This window comes from Candidozyma duobushaemuli (genome assembly GCF_002926085.2).
Source record: "Candidozyma duobushaemuli strain B09383 chromosome Unknown B_B09383, whole genome shotgun sequence".
Classification (NCBI taxonomy): domain Eukaryota; kingdom Fungi; phylum Ascomycota; class Pichiomycetes; order Serinales; family Metschnikowiaceae; genus Candidozyma; species Candidozyma duobushaemuli.
This window is the reverse complement of record NW_020289895.1, coordinates 592,080-606,266: the sequence shown is the minus strand read 5'-3', so window position 1 is coordinate 606,266 and position 14,187 is coordinate 592,080. Positions and strand designations below refer to the sequence as shown.

General features: G+C 46.0%; 4 protein-coding genes and 1 non-coding gene across 5 annotated transcripts; 4 read left to right on the top strand and 1 right to left on the bottom strand. All coding sequences in view use genetic code 12, as the record gives it.

Annotated features, from left to right (window-relative positions):
• Nucleotides 1-910: 910 nt before the first annotated feature.
• Nucleotides 911-3,715, top strand: DAL81 (Dal81p; the record flags this gene model as incomplete). The annotated part of the gene is made up of 4 exons (XM_025480278.1): nucleotides 911-1,162; nucleotides 1,192-1,434; nucleotides 1,467-3,486; nucleotides 3,510-3,715. The coding sequence occupies 4 exons, from the start codon at nucleotides 911-913 to the stop codon at nucleotides 3,713-3,715; spliced, it is 2,721 nt and encodes a 906-aa protein (XP_025334578.1).
• Nucleotides 3,716-3,841: 126 nt separating this feature from the next.
• On the bottom strand, nucleotides 3,842-6,334 carry ARC19 (Arc19p; the record flags this gene model as incomplete). Its single annotated transcript, XM_025480277.1, has 2 exons — nucleotides 3,842-4,354; nucleotides 4,610-6,334. 2 exons carry the CDS (start codon nucleotides 6,332-6,334, stop codon nucleotides 3,842-3,844), a joined length of 2,238 nt encoding a protein of 745 aa, XP_025334577.1.
• Nucleotides 6,335-7,147: 813 nt separating this feature from the next.
• Nucleotides 7,148-7,229, top strand: CXQ87_001747. Its single transcript has one exon. It is a non-coding gene; the product is annotated as a tRNA-Ser (tRNA).
• A 68-nt stretch (nucleotides 7,230-7,297) lies between these two features.
• On the top strand, nucleotides 7,298-7,723 carry CXQ87_001746 (uncharacterized protein; the record flags this gene model as incomplete). The annotated part of the gene is made up of 1 exon (XM_025480276.1): nucleotides 7,298-7,723. One exon carries the CDS (start codon nucleotides 7,298-7,300, stop codon nucleotides 7,721-7,723), a length of 426 nt encoding a protein of 141 aa, XP_025334576.1.
• Nucleotides 7,724-8,186: 463 nt separating this feature from the next.
• PEP1 (type I sorting receptor) lies at nucleotides 8,187-14,139 on the top strand (the record flags this gene model as incomplete). The annotated part of the gene is made up of 3 exons (XM_025480275.1): nucleotides 8,187-8,284; nucleotides 8,317-8,700; nucleotides 9,510-14,139. The coding sequence occupies 3 exons, from the start codon at nucleotides 8,187-8,189 to the stop codon at nucleotides 14,137-14,139; spliced, it is 5,112 nt and encodes a 1,703-aa protein (XP_025334575.1).
• Nucleotides 14,140-14,187: the final 48 nt, after the last annotated feature.

Genomic DNA, 14,187 nt, shown 5'->3' with positions numbered 1-14,187 from the left:
AAATTTCACACTCACGATGTATCCACAATCATCGTCTAGTCTCTTAAACTTCTCACCATACTTCTACCGAATTTCCTACAAATTCTGCTTCTTTTTTCATCATTCTCACTTTCTGGATCAGAGCACGGCTGATGAAGATAATGCACTTCTACGGACTCTGGGGGTCTGCGCCTCATGGCGATGCCCTTAGTGTTCATCCATGACAACCCCCAGACGAGGGGTATAAAACAAAAAGAAACGGCATGTTCCTTTAAACCCAGCTTTTGTGGAAAAGTTTTAAAGTTTTTCAAACCCAGCTTTTGTGCAACAGTTTAAGTTTTTCAAACCCCCTATCTCTCCCGTGTGACCTTGCATTGTCTATTCTAGGACTGGCTGCGAAAGAGGAACCGTACCATCAAACACAGCTCAAACTCATCTAGAAGACTAACTTTTTTCATCACCTTTCAATCATCTTTTTTTACTCTCCATCGTCCCCCGTCCTATCATTTCTTCTTCTCGGAAAAGTCAACTTTTCACCCCCGTCTGTCACATCCCTCCGATGGCTGCATTCAACCCCATCAACCAAATCCCAAAAAGCCCGAAATCCCATAAATTCAAAAAACATCAAACTTCCCATAACTCCCTCCCTCTCTTGCCATTTTCACCCAACCGTGTTTCAGATCTTCACCGTTCCTCTCCTGGATGGTCGTGTGCGCCCCCTGGTTATCATATCGATAATACAACCTCACCTTAAGACCACGGCAGACCAGGATCCTGGAACTAGCAGAGCTGTCCAGCTGGCATACTTAAAGTCCACGCAGTCGCCTTTTTGTCTTTTTTCCCAGACATCTACTTTTTTCCCCAAAACCTCCACTGTTCATCAAGAATCCCACCTCATCTGCCACTGTTTCAGAATCAGTAATCACCGCCAATGAACTCAGAGGACAGGCTATCGCACGCAGAGCCGCCCGACCATACCCTGGAGCTCTCCAACACAGCAGGCTTGCCCAACGGCCACCTAGACGAAAATAGCGCCGAATATCTCGATGTCAACTGGGACCTGAACTTGATCCTAGACGCCAACTCCGAGGTGCTTCTGGCGTTTGACTTCCACGGCGGGCTGAACATGGTGCCTCTTCCGGGCCAGATCCCCGTGCCCAATATGGATATCCACAACCAGTACGTGCCGCCTCAGAAACCGGAGGGACCAAGGCCAACAAGTCTCGCAGCAGACCTTGTGACCACTGCCGCCGGAGGAAAACGAAATGTGTGATTGCTCCAGGCGCTAATAACTGCGTCCAGTGTGAATCCAAGTCCATTACGTGTACGTACAACCTGCCGCCTCGACAGGACTCCGATGAGCCCAACAAGCGGAAAAAGCTCCAGGAGGAACAGAAAAGCAGGGTCTCCACGCCAGATCAGTACGCACGGAACAACGGCTACGGCATGAACATCGTGCCCCTAATGTCTCCATCAGAGACGTTCAGCCCGTGCAAGACTACTCCCTGATGAACAACTCCCTTCTCAAGAAGACCTTGTCACTCCAGTTCCCCAGGCTGTCTTTCTACATCGGACCCACATCTTATTTGTTCGACAACAGTTTATTGGATGTGATCTTGTCGCAGAAGAAGCCGGGCGAGGAAGAGGCTGCTAACCCGAGAAAGGCCAATCGTGTTGAGCAGGTCAACTTGAGCGACACGATCTCGCTACGCAGGGTCGGCGACAAAACCCAGTTTATCTTGAAAGACGATCAGTCGTCGAATTCTTACCAAAACATGTCGAACGATGTCGATGCAATCGAGAAGTTCGTGGCTCCACACGGCCAGATCTTGATCGACCTCTACTTCCGCATAATCCACCCTTCGTACCCCATTTTGCATAAAAAGGTTTTCTTGGAGAAGTACTCGAGAACCCACAGGGAGTTCAGCGCTCCTTTGTTAGCGGCAGTGTACGCCTTGGCTATTCAATGGTGGGACTATGATCCGCAGTTGAACCGCTTCGCCAAACCAAATCTCGACATGATGCTCAAAATTGCGCTCAACAACTTCATGCTCGAAATTCTCAAACGCCCTAAACTCAGTGCTGTCCAGGCAGGTCTTCTCTTGCTTCAGTGCAAGCACATTTTCAGAGAAGCCAATGGCGCCAGCAACAACAGCCAAGATTCTGTGGCCAATGCGAGCGCCTCGTTAAACTCGTCCTTCTCCGATCTGGACTACAATGACTGGGTGCTTTGCGCCCAGGTTGTGGCCATGTCTGAAGAACTTGGTCTTGCTCTCGACTGCGATAAGTGGAAACTACCGAAATGGGAGAGAGGCTTGAGGAAGCGTCTAGCTTGGGCAGTCTTTATGGAAGACAAGTGGTTGTCCTTGAAAAATTCTAGACCTTCTCATATCAGCGAAGATGACTGGGTGGTTCTGGAGCTCAAGGAGGAAGACTTCCCTGAAAAGGCTGGCGACGGCGATCTCAAGGAGGGCTCTTCCGATATCAACAACGGAAAGAAGAACTTCATGAATTTAGTCCGCCTCTCGCAGATTCTATCAGGAATTCTCAAATCCCTTTATTCCATGAAAGCCATGAAGGACATTGTTGATATCAATGAGGTTCTCCAGATTGCTAAGCCCATTCAATTGAAGTTAAGAACGTGGTATCACTCTCTTCCAATCGAGCTTCAAATGACTTCTGTTCAGCCCCGCAAGCTTTGTCCCAATGGATACTTGCAATTATCTTACTTCGCCACTGAGCTCACACTCCACAGGAAGATAATCACCACCATGCATGAGATGACAGTCAACAATAAACCAGTTCCCAAAGAACTTGTCGATGTTTGCAGAACAGCGGCCAAAACACGACTTTTGGCGTCGATCGAGTTTGTGAGGGACCTCAAACCGGAACATATTCACTCCTTTTGGCACTCATCATCATCTGCGAACTTCACCTTGATCGGCACATTTGCCGCCCTCTTGTTCGTTTCAGCGCCTACAAAAGAGGAGGCCGACTTCTACAAGGACCAGATATTCAATTACAGATGGATCCTCAAGATCTCCTCCAAGGGCTTTGTTCAAGTGGGCGATGCACTCGACCAGCTCGACTTAGTTCTCAAGCATATCCCAGGTTTGCTCAGTGATTCCCAGGACCAACCAGGCATGGTCCCTCAAGTACCTACCATCGACTATAATAAGCTCTACGAGCAGCAGATGCGGAACCCCACTAGGGGAGCTGACAATTCTCAGTACAGCGGTTCACCTGCCTCACAAGCAACATCCGTGGACGGTAACGTCAACGGATCCATTCAAAACCATCGCCAGCCTCAACAGGCTGGCCGTTTCAACGTTCCTAATCAACAATTCCAGAAGGGTGGTAGAGAAGCCAACTTTGGTAACGGCATGATCAGGCCAAGTTCAGCCCAGCAGCACAGACAGTCTGGTCCCGTCGTGGCTTCACCCTACGATTCGCCACAGGCATTCAACACCCCTGGCTTCAGTGCCAACAATTCCATATCTAGAGGCAGTCACATCAACAATTCCCCACAGCATTCGCAAGGAATGTCCCGAAAGACGCCATGACACAGCAGAGATCCATGTTGGGTAACAACAGCCCAGGAACCGGTGGTGGAGAGTCTGATCGCAGACAGAGCTCAACTAGCCATGTTTCTGAGGTTGCAAGTCATGTTGAGGGAGCCTCTTCAAAAGGCGACAGTCCAGCAGTGACCCGTTCACCATTGACCAACCGCAAGTAATCTTGTGGATCCCCTACCCGACGGCTTCTCTGCATCCCTCCTTCACTTCCTGCTCTACTATGTATTACTACACGTTATTTCGTACTATGTCTTCGTTATTATAGAGGTTTTCAAAACCTTACTTTTCTAGTCAAAGGGAGTCAAATAGCTTTCGGCAATGACTCTGGCACGAGCGTTCAAGAACAACTTCATTTCACTGATCTCCTTGTCAACCTCCTCCATGAACTCAATGATGAAGTCCACCAACTTGTCCTTCAACATCTGTTCAGTGTGGAAGTTTGTGATCAAAAACGAGATGTCGTAACCCTTGATAGGCACTCGCCTCAAGATGAAGAAGTTCTCGGCTCTCTGTGTCAAGAAACGGGTGAACTGGTGCACCAAGATCTGCTCAATCTCATCTGCTTGCTTAATTTTGATGGACACTCTCACAGAGTTGATGGAAGGCTCAATCAAGATCTTCTCGTTCTCGTTTCTGCAAATCGTCACGGGATTAAGAATGAGCTCTGGGTTGTGGCTGTTGTCGACCTCAATTTCCGGACGGTTGTGTCTCTCAACGAGCTGAGAGGAAAAATCCTCCAAACAGATCGCTGCAGTCAACGATGTTCTCACCGCAGTCAAGTAAGGTTTCAACGATTGAGACTGGCGTTAGTAACATATCGAATCAATGTGTTTCAATTGACATACCATTTTGGGTGGTGCTTGAGAACAGCGATACAACGGAGAACTTGTCTTGATAGTGAGCGGTTATGTGCACTACTATCGTGGGAAGAAGACAAGACCGGGTTAATAATTGATGAAAACAGGTTTTTTTTCTTCCGGTCGCTGTTTTTTCGCATCACTTTCTGGTTCTGGTGCAGGCCTCTTTCTGTCCAGCTTTTGGTTGAGTTTGGCCACGAGGTCAGTGATGCTCTCTTTCACCAACTTACCGAGGAGTGCCGCTTTCTTGGCTGGGTGGTTCTTGTAGACCTTTGATGCGGTTGACTCTGCTTTTTGAAAAACGGGGGTTTTACTTAGCTCGTCTGACCATTGCTGCAAGTCATCGAGATGCTTCTTTAGACTGTATTTGTCGCCCTTTTTGTAAATGATCGTCTTGTCCTCGTCCACTTCCTCCTCTGCAACCACTAGTATGCTGATATCCGCGAGATTCTGTTGTAGCCAATTAGCCAAGTCGTGGGCTCTGTTTGCTATCAGTTTTTCGAATTCCGTTCTCGCTTTTTGAGCTAGGATGGTTTGAGCGTGCACAAGCTGGCTATAGATTACCAGCACCTCACCGTCCTCCAGCACATCAGTCAAATCAAAGGCAGAAAGACGGTCGTCTTTGATATTTGTAAGCGTATCAACAAATGTCTCCTTCGAACTGAGAACTTCGTCATAGTCAATCTTGGATTCACGCAAAACCGCTTCCACGAGATCCTTCTTCACCTTCAAATCCTGACTCTTTTCGTCCACAATGTCCCAGAAAAGTTCAAGTGGTGTGGATCCGTTACGGCCACAGAGTTCTATGAAAGCGTCCTCATCCTCGAACTGCGGTAGCACATCTTTGAACAAGGTGCCTGCATTGATTTTGACCTGTTTAACCAAAAGCTTCTTGAACGCCTCACGAGCCTTACGGTCAGCTCTGTAGTTGGCTTTTTCTGCCTTGGTGATTTGCGTCTTGATGTCGTTCTCGATTTTTGGATACACTTTGGCCATGTATAGTTCGAGAATGTCGAGTTGATCTAGAACTGCAAAGTGCTTGTTGGCTTTGAAACGAGAGTCATTTTGTAGCATGGAATTGAGCTTTTCCCATGTGAGTGTACTCGTATCGAGACTCTGGACCACTTGGTTAAGGTACGTTTCTAGTTCAGCCAATGCTTCGCTCTTTCTCTTTTCAAGCTTCAGCTCCTCCTCCTCTGCGAGCTCTTTCACGAAATCGTTGAAAATGGACCTTAGCTGGCCATCTCCAAGCACAGAGTGTTTGAATATCGGATTCTCCTCCTTGATCAATGTGTCCTTCAATGTGACCCACCTAGAGTGTTTATGAAGCTTGCCCTGGTCACGGTACTCCACCAAAACCAGCGTGAAGTTGCTTTTGGCATTTTCTATAGCCTGCGTTTTGTTTTGAGCTTCGAGCTGTAGCTTGTTCACGAGAAACTCGTCGTACAATTGCTTCCTCTTCAGAGGGTCTCGGACAGCCCAGTAGGCTGGATTCTTCACAAACGTCAGAATCACCTTCTCGAACGACCACGTGGAATCGACATTATTCTCTTTCAACATGCCAAAGTAAAGTTCCTGAGCTTCCTCTTCCAGCACATCCTTGTACTTCTCCAAATCGCCAGAGTCCACCTTCTGTGTTTGCAATTCCTTATCTAACTCCGAAAGCTCTTCTTCCTGCGGTGGTTTCTCCTCTTCCTCTTCCATATTGACATCCCCCTGCTCGCCAAACCCACTGGGCCGTTCCCAGGTCGTTTCCCCAGTTTCCTCATTATGGTAGTAGTCTCTTCCATCCTCTGTTTTATAGGCTTTCCACGATCCCAGGCTCAGGGGTTCAGCAGGCTTTTCCCAGGAGGTCTCGTGAGTGGTAACATTGTAGTAGTACGTTCGGCCCTGGTCGTCCTGGGCCTCTTGCCATGTACTCATCTGTGGATCTGATTGTAGTAGAGATGAATGAGCGCGCGATGTTGATAAGGCGATGGGTGGGTTGATCAATGGAGAAGAAGAGGTTCTCTGATTTTCTGATCAGTCTTTGGGAATCTGGTGATTGATAAGTCCGCTTTCAGTTTTTGTGGTTTTCGTGGATCTTCCTTGGAAGTGTGAGACATGGCGAATGGCTGCAAAATGCATTCGTACCACTGCGGGCACTTTCAAGGTAGCGCATGGAGACCACTAAAATCGGAAGCGACAAGTTAATTCACATCTTCCTATCTTCTAGAAAACTTTGCTTAGCCATGTCTCTCTGAGTACGAGAAACTTTGTTTCTTGGACACAGCATCTCCTCTGGTAGCGGGTGATATAGAATCTGCCTACTTTCAACTTGCAGCTCAACCGATTTGATGGAAGTCGTAGATTGTATGTCTTCAGCTTGAAAAGTGTTGCCATTCTGTTCAGACTTCTTAGCAATTCACCTTGAACAGTGGGCATGTCACTTAGACTTCCCCATCTGCTCCAGAACCGAGTTTTAGGAAAGCAGATTGTCAAACCTCTCCATCACTAGACACATAGAGAGCTGAAAAGAAGAGTAGTAGGTTCACAATACTCTTTCAATGATAGCTTTTTTTCCTTGCGCGACTGAAAATCGCATTTTTGAGGCCCACAGAGGCCCTAAGAAGCTTAAAATCTGCAGATCAACATGTTATATTCCAAATTATTGATTGACAGACTTTAATCACCAAATTCAAAAATGCTGAAACTTCAATGAACTTATACTAATTGGCAACTTCTCCCAGTAAGGACGACAACTTGTCCGAGCGGTTAAGGAGAAAGACTTGAAATCTTTTGGGTTTTGCCCGCGCAGGTTCGAATCCTGCAGTTGTCGTTATTTTTTCGATTTGGCCTCTTTTTTGCACCCATTTCCGTTTGCACCCATTTCTGTGTTTCTTCATCATGAACACCAAAATCACGTACACAGCTGTCGAACTAAAACTACTTCGTCATGAGTACAAGGTTCCCGTCGATGAAAGCCCTTTTTTGAGTTACTTCCATCCGTCTTCTCATTGTAACCCACACTATATGTACCCGGATTTGTTTCCTCCAGGATCAAGAATAATCAGATTGAAGCCCGGACAGCGTCTTCCGAAAGGTTCTGTGCCTCTTCCGTTTCCAATTGAAGAGAGAAATCGATACAGGGGTTATGAAAGAAAATCACCCTCACCGCTTCCTGGAGACTCCAACTACCAATACAAATACACGGAATTTTTTGAGCCCTACATGAGGAAACCGCCGGCTGGTTCGTCAAAGGAGCAGTCTTCTGCTGATATGGTATCGGAGTCCTCCAGTGATAGCATTCAATTCCAGCTTCCGCCTCAGTGATTCAGTGAATATTGAGGCTGGAAAGAACATAGGGTATACTGAATAAATGGATTTTAAGGATTGGGCAGGAAAGCAATGGTTGAAGCTAGATCTAAGAGATAATGGGTCAATTTTATTATAAAGAGAAACTGATCATCTTGTCTCGGGACCCTCTTGGTTTGTAGGCGGTCTTTAACCCATGAGAAGGTACCAGAGAACTGAGTGCCATTTAGGTGAAACCAACTCTTCAATTATCTCATATATGTATACAAATCAAGCAGAACTTATTTTGTCCATGGGCATAAATGTTCTTCCGAAGGTACCTATTAGATCGACCACTAGGTCCGCATTTTGCACCCATTAGGTCAACCACACCCTACCACCAACCACTCACAAATACAATCAAAATACTTCCATTACAATCATTTCATGCCCTTAACAACCGCTACACTCCAAAATCCCTCTAAACTGTCAAAATCACATCATGCCACTTTGGTCAATCTCTGACCCAGTTACCCCATACTCATCTCCTGCACTCACCAAAACCACCTCCATGGCTTCCGAAATTCCCCCACAGTGGGAGTACCTCCATCTCTCAGTGTATGTGAAAATAGCTTCAAGCTAGTTGTTGAACATAATGCTAACTCCAGAACATGCGATCCGGCGCTTGAACAAACCAGACCCCAGCTTTACAACGAGCTCAATATCGACCTCCTCACATGGCGAACCCTCATAAACAAAGCTCTAGCGGAACTATACGGCATTGTTGGCGAAGCTAGACATTACGACATTCTAGCTAAACAGCAGAAACCGCCGGCGCTCGACGCTGTGATCAGAATCGTGCCTGAAGACAAGGATGTGTTTGTCACCAGTTTGGCCAGCTTCAACTTTGCACTCAGCGATCACCTCGGGCTGGAATACGATGCCAATGCTTCTATTAAGGTCAAGAACTCGAGCCCGTACCTTGGCCAGCTTGTGACCTCCGACTTAGCTGACTTGTGATTCACTTGATTAGCGCAACTTAGCTAGCGCTAGACGTTGAATAGTGCTTGAAATGAAAGGGTGTGGTGCTAACAGACAGATAAAAGAGAATTAACTCGTCATCCTCATCGTTGGAAAGAGAGGACTGGTGATGCTGGGCCATGATAGCTCAAGAACTCAGTTGAAATGGGAGGGCTGAAGGCCCCCACGTGGCCCACACACTAGTGGACCAAGTGAATTCTGAGTATTTAATGCTTCAGAAAGCAAAACTTGATCGACGGAGCAGCGCACTAGCTTCTCTGACTTATATCGAGATTTGGTCCAGTCTCACCGCAAGGCAGATAGGTTGATACATCTGCAAATGTAAGCGACAAGGCATTATTCCCAAGAAAGCTGTGAGTAAGCAAAATCACAGTATTCAAAGCGGACGATTGAGTAATATCTGGCCCATAAGATAGGCGCATACGCCTTGTACGGCTTAGAGTGATCAAGAACCCGAAATCTCCGATCTCTCTCCCTTCGCCATTTACCGGGTCCAAAACTATTCAATACTAAAAAAACAGTCATTTCAATCTACCGTCCCAATGGCTATTGTAGAGGTCCTTGCCACCTGTTATCCTTATCTGTATTCCTCACTGAGTCTCACCCCACGGGACCAATAAGCCTGCAACAAAATATCAACTAAATTTTGCCTTTTAAAATTGACTTGTGTAAATTCGACAAACTAAAAGCACTAAATCCCTTCCTTCCCAAAAATACCACAAAAACACCAATGGCTACTAATCCTCTCCTATCTGTCCACTGCGCCGGTCCTGTATACCCCAAGCACTACTATCACCAACTCAGATACTACTCTACTGTTCAGTGTCATGCAGTTCTTTTTGTTGCTCTGGTTAGCAACAGCGAGCCTAGTGGCTTCATATGAGCCGAAGGTCGCCAAAAGTACCTTCAAGGGCTTCACAAGAGACATGCTTTATTTTGACGATTCGTCCCACATAGTGGCTGCCAGAGGCGACGGTATCTGGGGTTCGTATGACGACGGCGTCAAATGGAAACAGCTAAGTGATGTGGAAACCAAGAAGTTCCACGCTGATCCAAATTTCAAAGATAGGGCCCTTGCCTTTTCGGGAACTACGAAACAGTTCTACACCAATGATAAAGGAAAGACGTGGAAGCTGTTCGAGTTCAAGACAGAAGGGCACGCAATTGAATTGATGCGAGAGCCAATTGTGCATTTCAACATCGATGACAAGAACTTGGTGTTATTTGAGGTGACCGACTGCTCAAAAAAGCATCACCAATGCAAGAGAGTCTTCTTCTACTCCGCCAACGGGCTCAAGCTGATCCAGAGACTTCCAATAGAATCTGATCTGTGTACTTTCGCTAAACAGAACAAGGACTTTGACTTTAAAGGTGACCTGAAAACCATCATATGTGCCACCAACACTCACAACTCTTTTGGGCATGTGATGAAATCCAGCATCGTCAAGAGTAAGGACTTTTTCAAGTCGTCCGAGCAAATCTTGGATGATTCAGGGTTTCAAAGAGGTCGTATTCTTGATGTCCGTATCGACTCTTCCTTCATGGTCGTCACAGTGCTGCAAGACATGTATAAGCCCTCGGCCCAGGTTACGCTCTACGTGTCTAAGGATGGTGAAACTTTCGATAAGTCCAATTTCAATTTTGAAACAAATAGAGGTGCTATCAAGTTTTTGCCTTCGTCTAAGCTGGCCCTTTTTGTGCTGGTGATGCTGATGAACGATATAGCAATTCCTCACAATACCGTCTTCAGATCAGATTCTCAAGGTATTAACTTCGAGCAGATCGCGGATAAGGTCAGTTTCACAAGTCCGGTGAAGATAGAGAACTTTGACGGTATGTACTTCTCTGCCGAACTCAGAAGGGTCGACTCACCGGACCAGGGCCTCTTTCCTGGTCCTCCAGGCATGCCCCCTTATACCATTTCGAGTAAAATTACGCTCAATGATGGTAAGGAGTGGGAGCCATTGAGAGTTCTTGATGATGAGAGCTGTAAGATCGAGAAAGGATGTTCCTTAAATTTGTTCGATACTACGACATTTGATGGTGAGGGTTATAGTACTACTGGGCCAACGGCTAACATAGTACTCGGAATTGGAAATGCTGGTGAGATTTCGCCTGATTTCCTGGAAGTAAAGACGTACATTTCAAGGGACGGAGGTGTCTCCTGGAAGAAAGCTCTTGACGTCGGTTGTTTGTTCTCTTTCGGTGATCAGGGTAATGTCATTATAGCTGTACCGCTTTTGAACAAGAAGGACCCTACTCAGCCTGGTACAAAGAGATACTATTACTCAATTGATCAAGGTCTCACATGGGAAGAAAAGAATTTTGACACAACTATCTGGCCACAATTCCTCATCACGACTGTTGATGGTCTGAGCAGAAAATTCCTTGTTACTGGACCAAAGAATGGAAATGAGGATGAAGAAGTTTTCTATCTGCTTGATCTTTCTGATGTTTACGGCGGTAAAAAATGTAAGGAGAAAGACCTTGAGCAAGTGTACGCTCGTGTCGTCGATGATAATCCTTTGTGTGTTTACGGCCACAAAGAGAGCATTATGAGGAGAAAGCCTGAAGCCAAATGTTATGTCAGCAAGTTATTCGAAGATATAAAGGTCAAGGAAGAGCCATGCGAGTGCACTGATGCTGACTTCGAATGCTCGAAATATTTCCAGCTTTCATCGAAAGGTGCGTGCGTTCCAAATGATGTGAAAATCAAGGAGGCATGTTCTGGTAAGAAGTCAAAGACGGTGAAGCTTCCCGATAAGCAACTCATGGCCGGAAATCTTTGTAAACCTGGCAATCAGAAATTTATTTCAGAAGAAGAATTCAAGTGCAAGGACTACGTGGATGTGGATAAGCCACTGGAAAAGAAATTGGAAAGTATACCAAATGACTTTGAAGGTCGTCTCGAGCAATACGCCTACGTCAAGACCGAAGATGAAACTCGTGAAAATCTTCTTGTCAGAACGTCGAATGATGTTATTTATGCCTCCAATAATGGTGGCAAAACATACACTAAAGTTCCCGCCTATGAAAAGATCATCTCATTCACAACTGGAAGCGTTCCGGGCACTGCTCTCTTGGTGACCAACAACGATATTTTCTACTTATCCCTTGATGGTGGAAATTCTTTCAAAAAGCTTGAGGCCCCAAGCAGACTCGTCCCCACACGTGGTTTCCGTCCATCCTTCCATCCCGAAGACTCCTCACAGTTCATATGGTACGGCACCGATGGTTGTGATCCACAAGGAAACCCCAGCTGTGAGATAACAGCATATTATACCAAGGACACGGGTGACACTTTCCGTAAACTCAAGAGTGGAGTAAAGTTTTGCGATTATGTCTCATTGAATAATGCTACGGATGAAAACTTGATCTACTGTCTCACATCAGGAGAGAAATCCCAACTTCTTAGCTCGACGACATTCTTCCAGGACTCAAAAGTATTATTCGATAATGTTGCTTCTTATGCCCTCAAAAAGAACTACTTGATCGTTGCTACAATCCTCGACGATATGAAGGAAATGCGTGCCAAAGTCACTATGGACGGCTCTACATTCGCTGACTCCTTGTTCCCCAAAGATTTCAAGGTGGAAGCCCAAACTGCCTACAATATCCTAGATTCTGCTGACGAATCAATCTTCATGCACGTTACTACAGATGATAGGAATGATAGGGAAGTGGGTTCTATTCTTAAATCCAATTCTAATGGAACATCATACATTCTTTCCTTAGAAAACGTTAACAGAGGCAAATTTGGTTTTGTTGACTATGATAGACTTCAAGCCTTAGAAGGAATTATCATTGCCAACACTGTCAGCAATCCTGGAAAGGATGAGAAGAAAAAACTCAAGACTAACATCTCCTTCAACGATGGTAGTCAGTGGTACTACTTGGCCCCACCTAATGTCGATAGTGCGGGACAGAAGTACAAATGTTCGGGTCTGAAGATTGAGAAGTGTTCGTTACACTTGCAGAGCTTTACGGAACGACCTGATTTTACTGACACCTATGGCTCTTCTTCGGCTGTCGGAGTTCTCTTTGGCGTCGGTAATGTGGGAGAGTACTTGGGAGAAAACGATCTCGCTACTTTTATGTCGTATGATGCCGGCCTCACTTGGAAGGAAGTTGTGAAGGGTCAGCACATGTGGGAATTTGGAGATCAAGGAACTGTTTTGCTTCTAGTTGACCAATTGAAGGAAACAAACACTCTTACCTATTCCACTGATAGCGGAGAAACGTGGCAAGAATTCAAGTTCACCGATAAGAACGTCGTTGTGCTCGACTTGGCGACTGTTCAAAGTGACACAGCGCTTAAATTTGTCATCTTTGCAAGTGAAAAGAGGGATCTCCATACGACCTACTCCTTTTCGATCGACTTCACCAAGTATTTCAACAGACAATGCGAGCTCGATTTGGATAATCCAGATAAAGGTGATTTCGAGTTTTGGGGTCCAAAACGTCCTTCGTCCAAGGACAACTGCTTCTTCGGACGTGAAGTGAAGTACTTGCGTCGTAAAAAGACTACTACGGATTGCTTCATTGGTGCGGCACCTTTGAAGGATGGTGTGAAACTGCTCAGAAATTGTAAGTGCACTAGGGCCGATTACGAGTGTGACTACAATTATTACAGAGACAGTGACGGCACATGCAAGTTAGTTGACGGCTTGTCTCCTGCTGACAGAATGAAAGAGATGTGTGAGAAAGAAGGCGGTTTCCAGTATTTCGAGCCCACAGGTTACAGGAAGATTCCGCTCTCTCTGTGCGTTGGTGGAAAAGGTTTCGACTCGCTTGATACTAGCCCATGTCCTGGTCACGAGGAGGAATATAACAGGTATTATGGCATCGGTCTCGGTGGTGGAAGAATTTTGGGAGTAATCTTCGCTCCCATCGTCATCTTTATCGCTGCCTTCCTATTTGCCTCATGGTTTGTTTACGAGAGAGGAATCCGTCGTAACGGTGGTTTTGAGAGGCTCGGTCAAATCAGACTAGATGACGATGATGATTTCCAACCCATCGAAGACAACGCTGTTGATGTCGTTGTCAACAAAATTGTCAAAGGAGGAATAGTAGCTGTCGCCGGTACGGTGGCTGCACTCAAAACTATCAGAAAGATCGACAAAGCTATGTTCGAGAGAATCTCGCTGGCACTTTTCGGTCGCCGTCCAGGTCGCCGAAGTTATGTCCGTGTTCCTGATGATGAAGATGAATTGTTTGGTAACTTTGATAATAGCTACGAAGATGAGTTGGAGAATGCGGATGATGTGAACTTTGACGTCCAGGAAGACCCTGAGGAGTTCACTGATTACGCTGATGAGCCTCCAGCGGATGAAGATGTCGAAGCGGATGAGAGGCTCTTTGACATCGACGACCAATCTGACGAAGACCGGTCCTCGCGCAGAGCGGAAGATTAACTTATTTCTATATAGCGCAACTAAAGGGATAGAACGAAGACGCTTGAA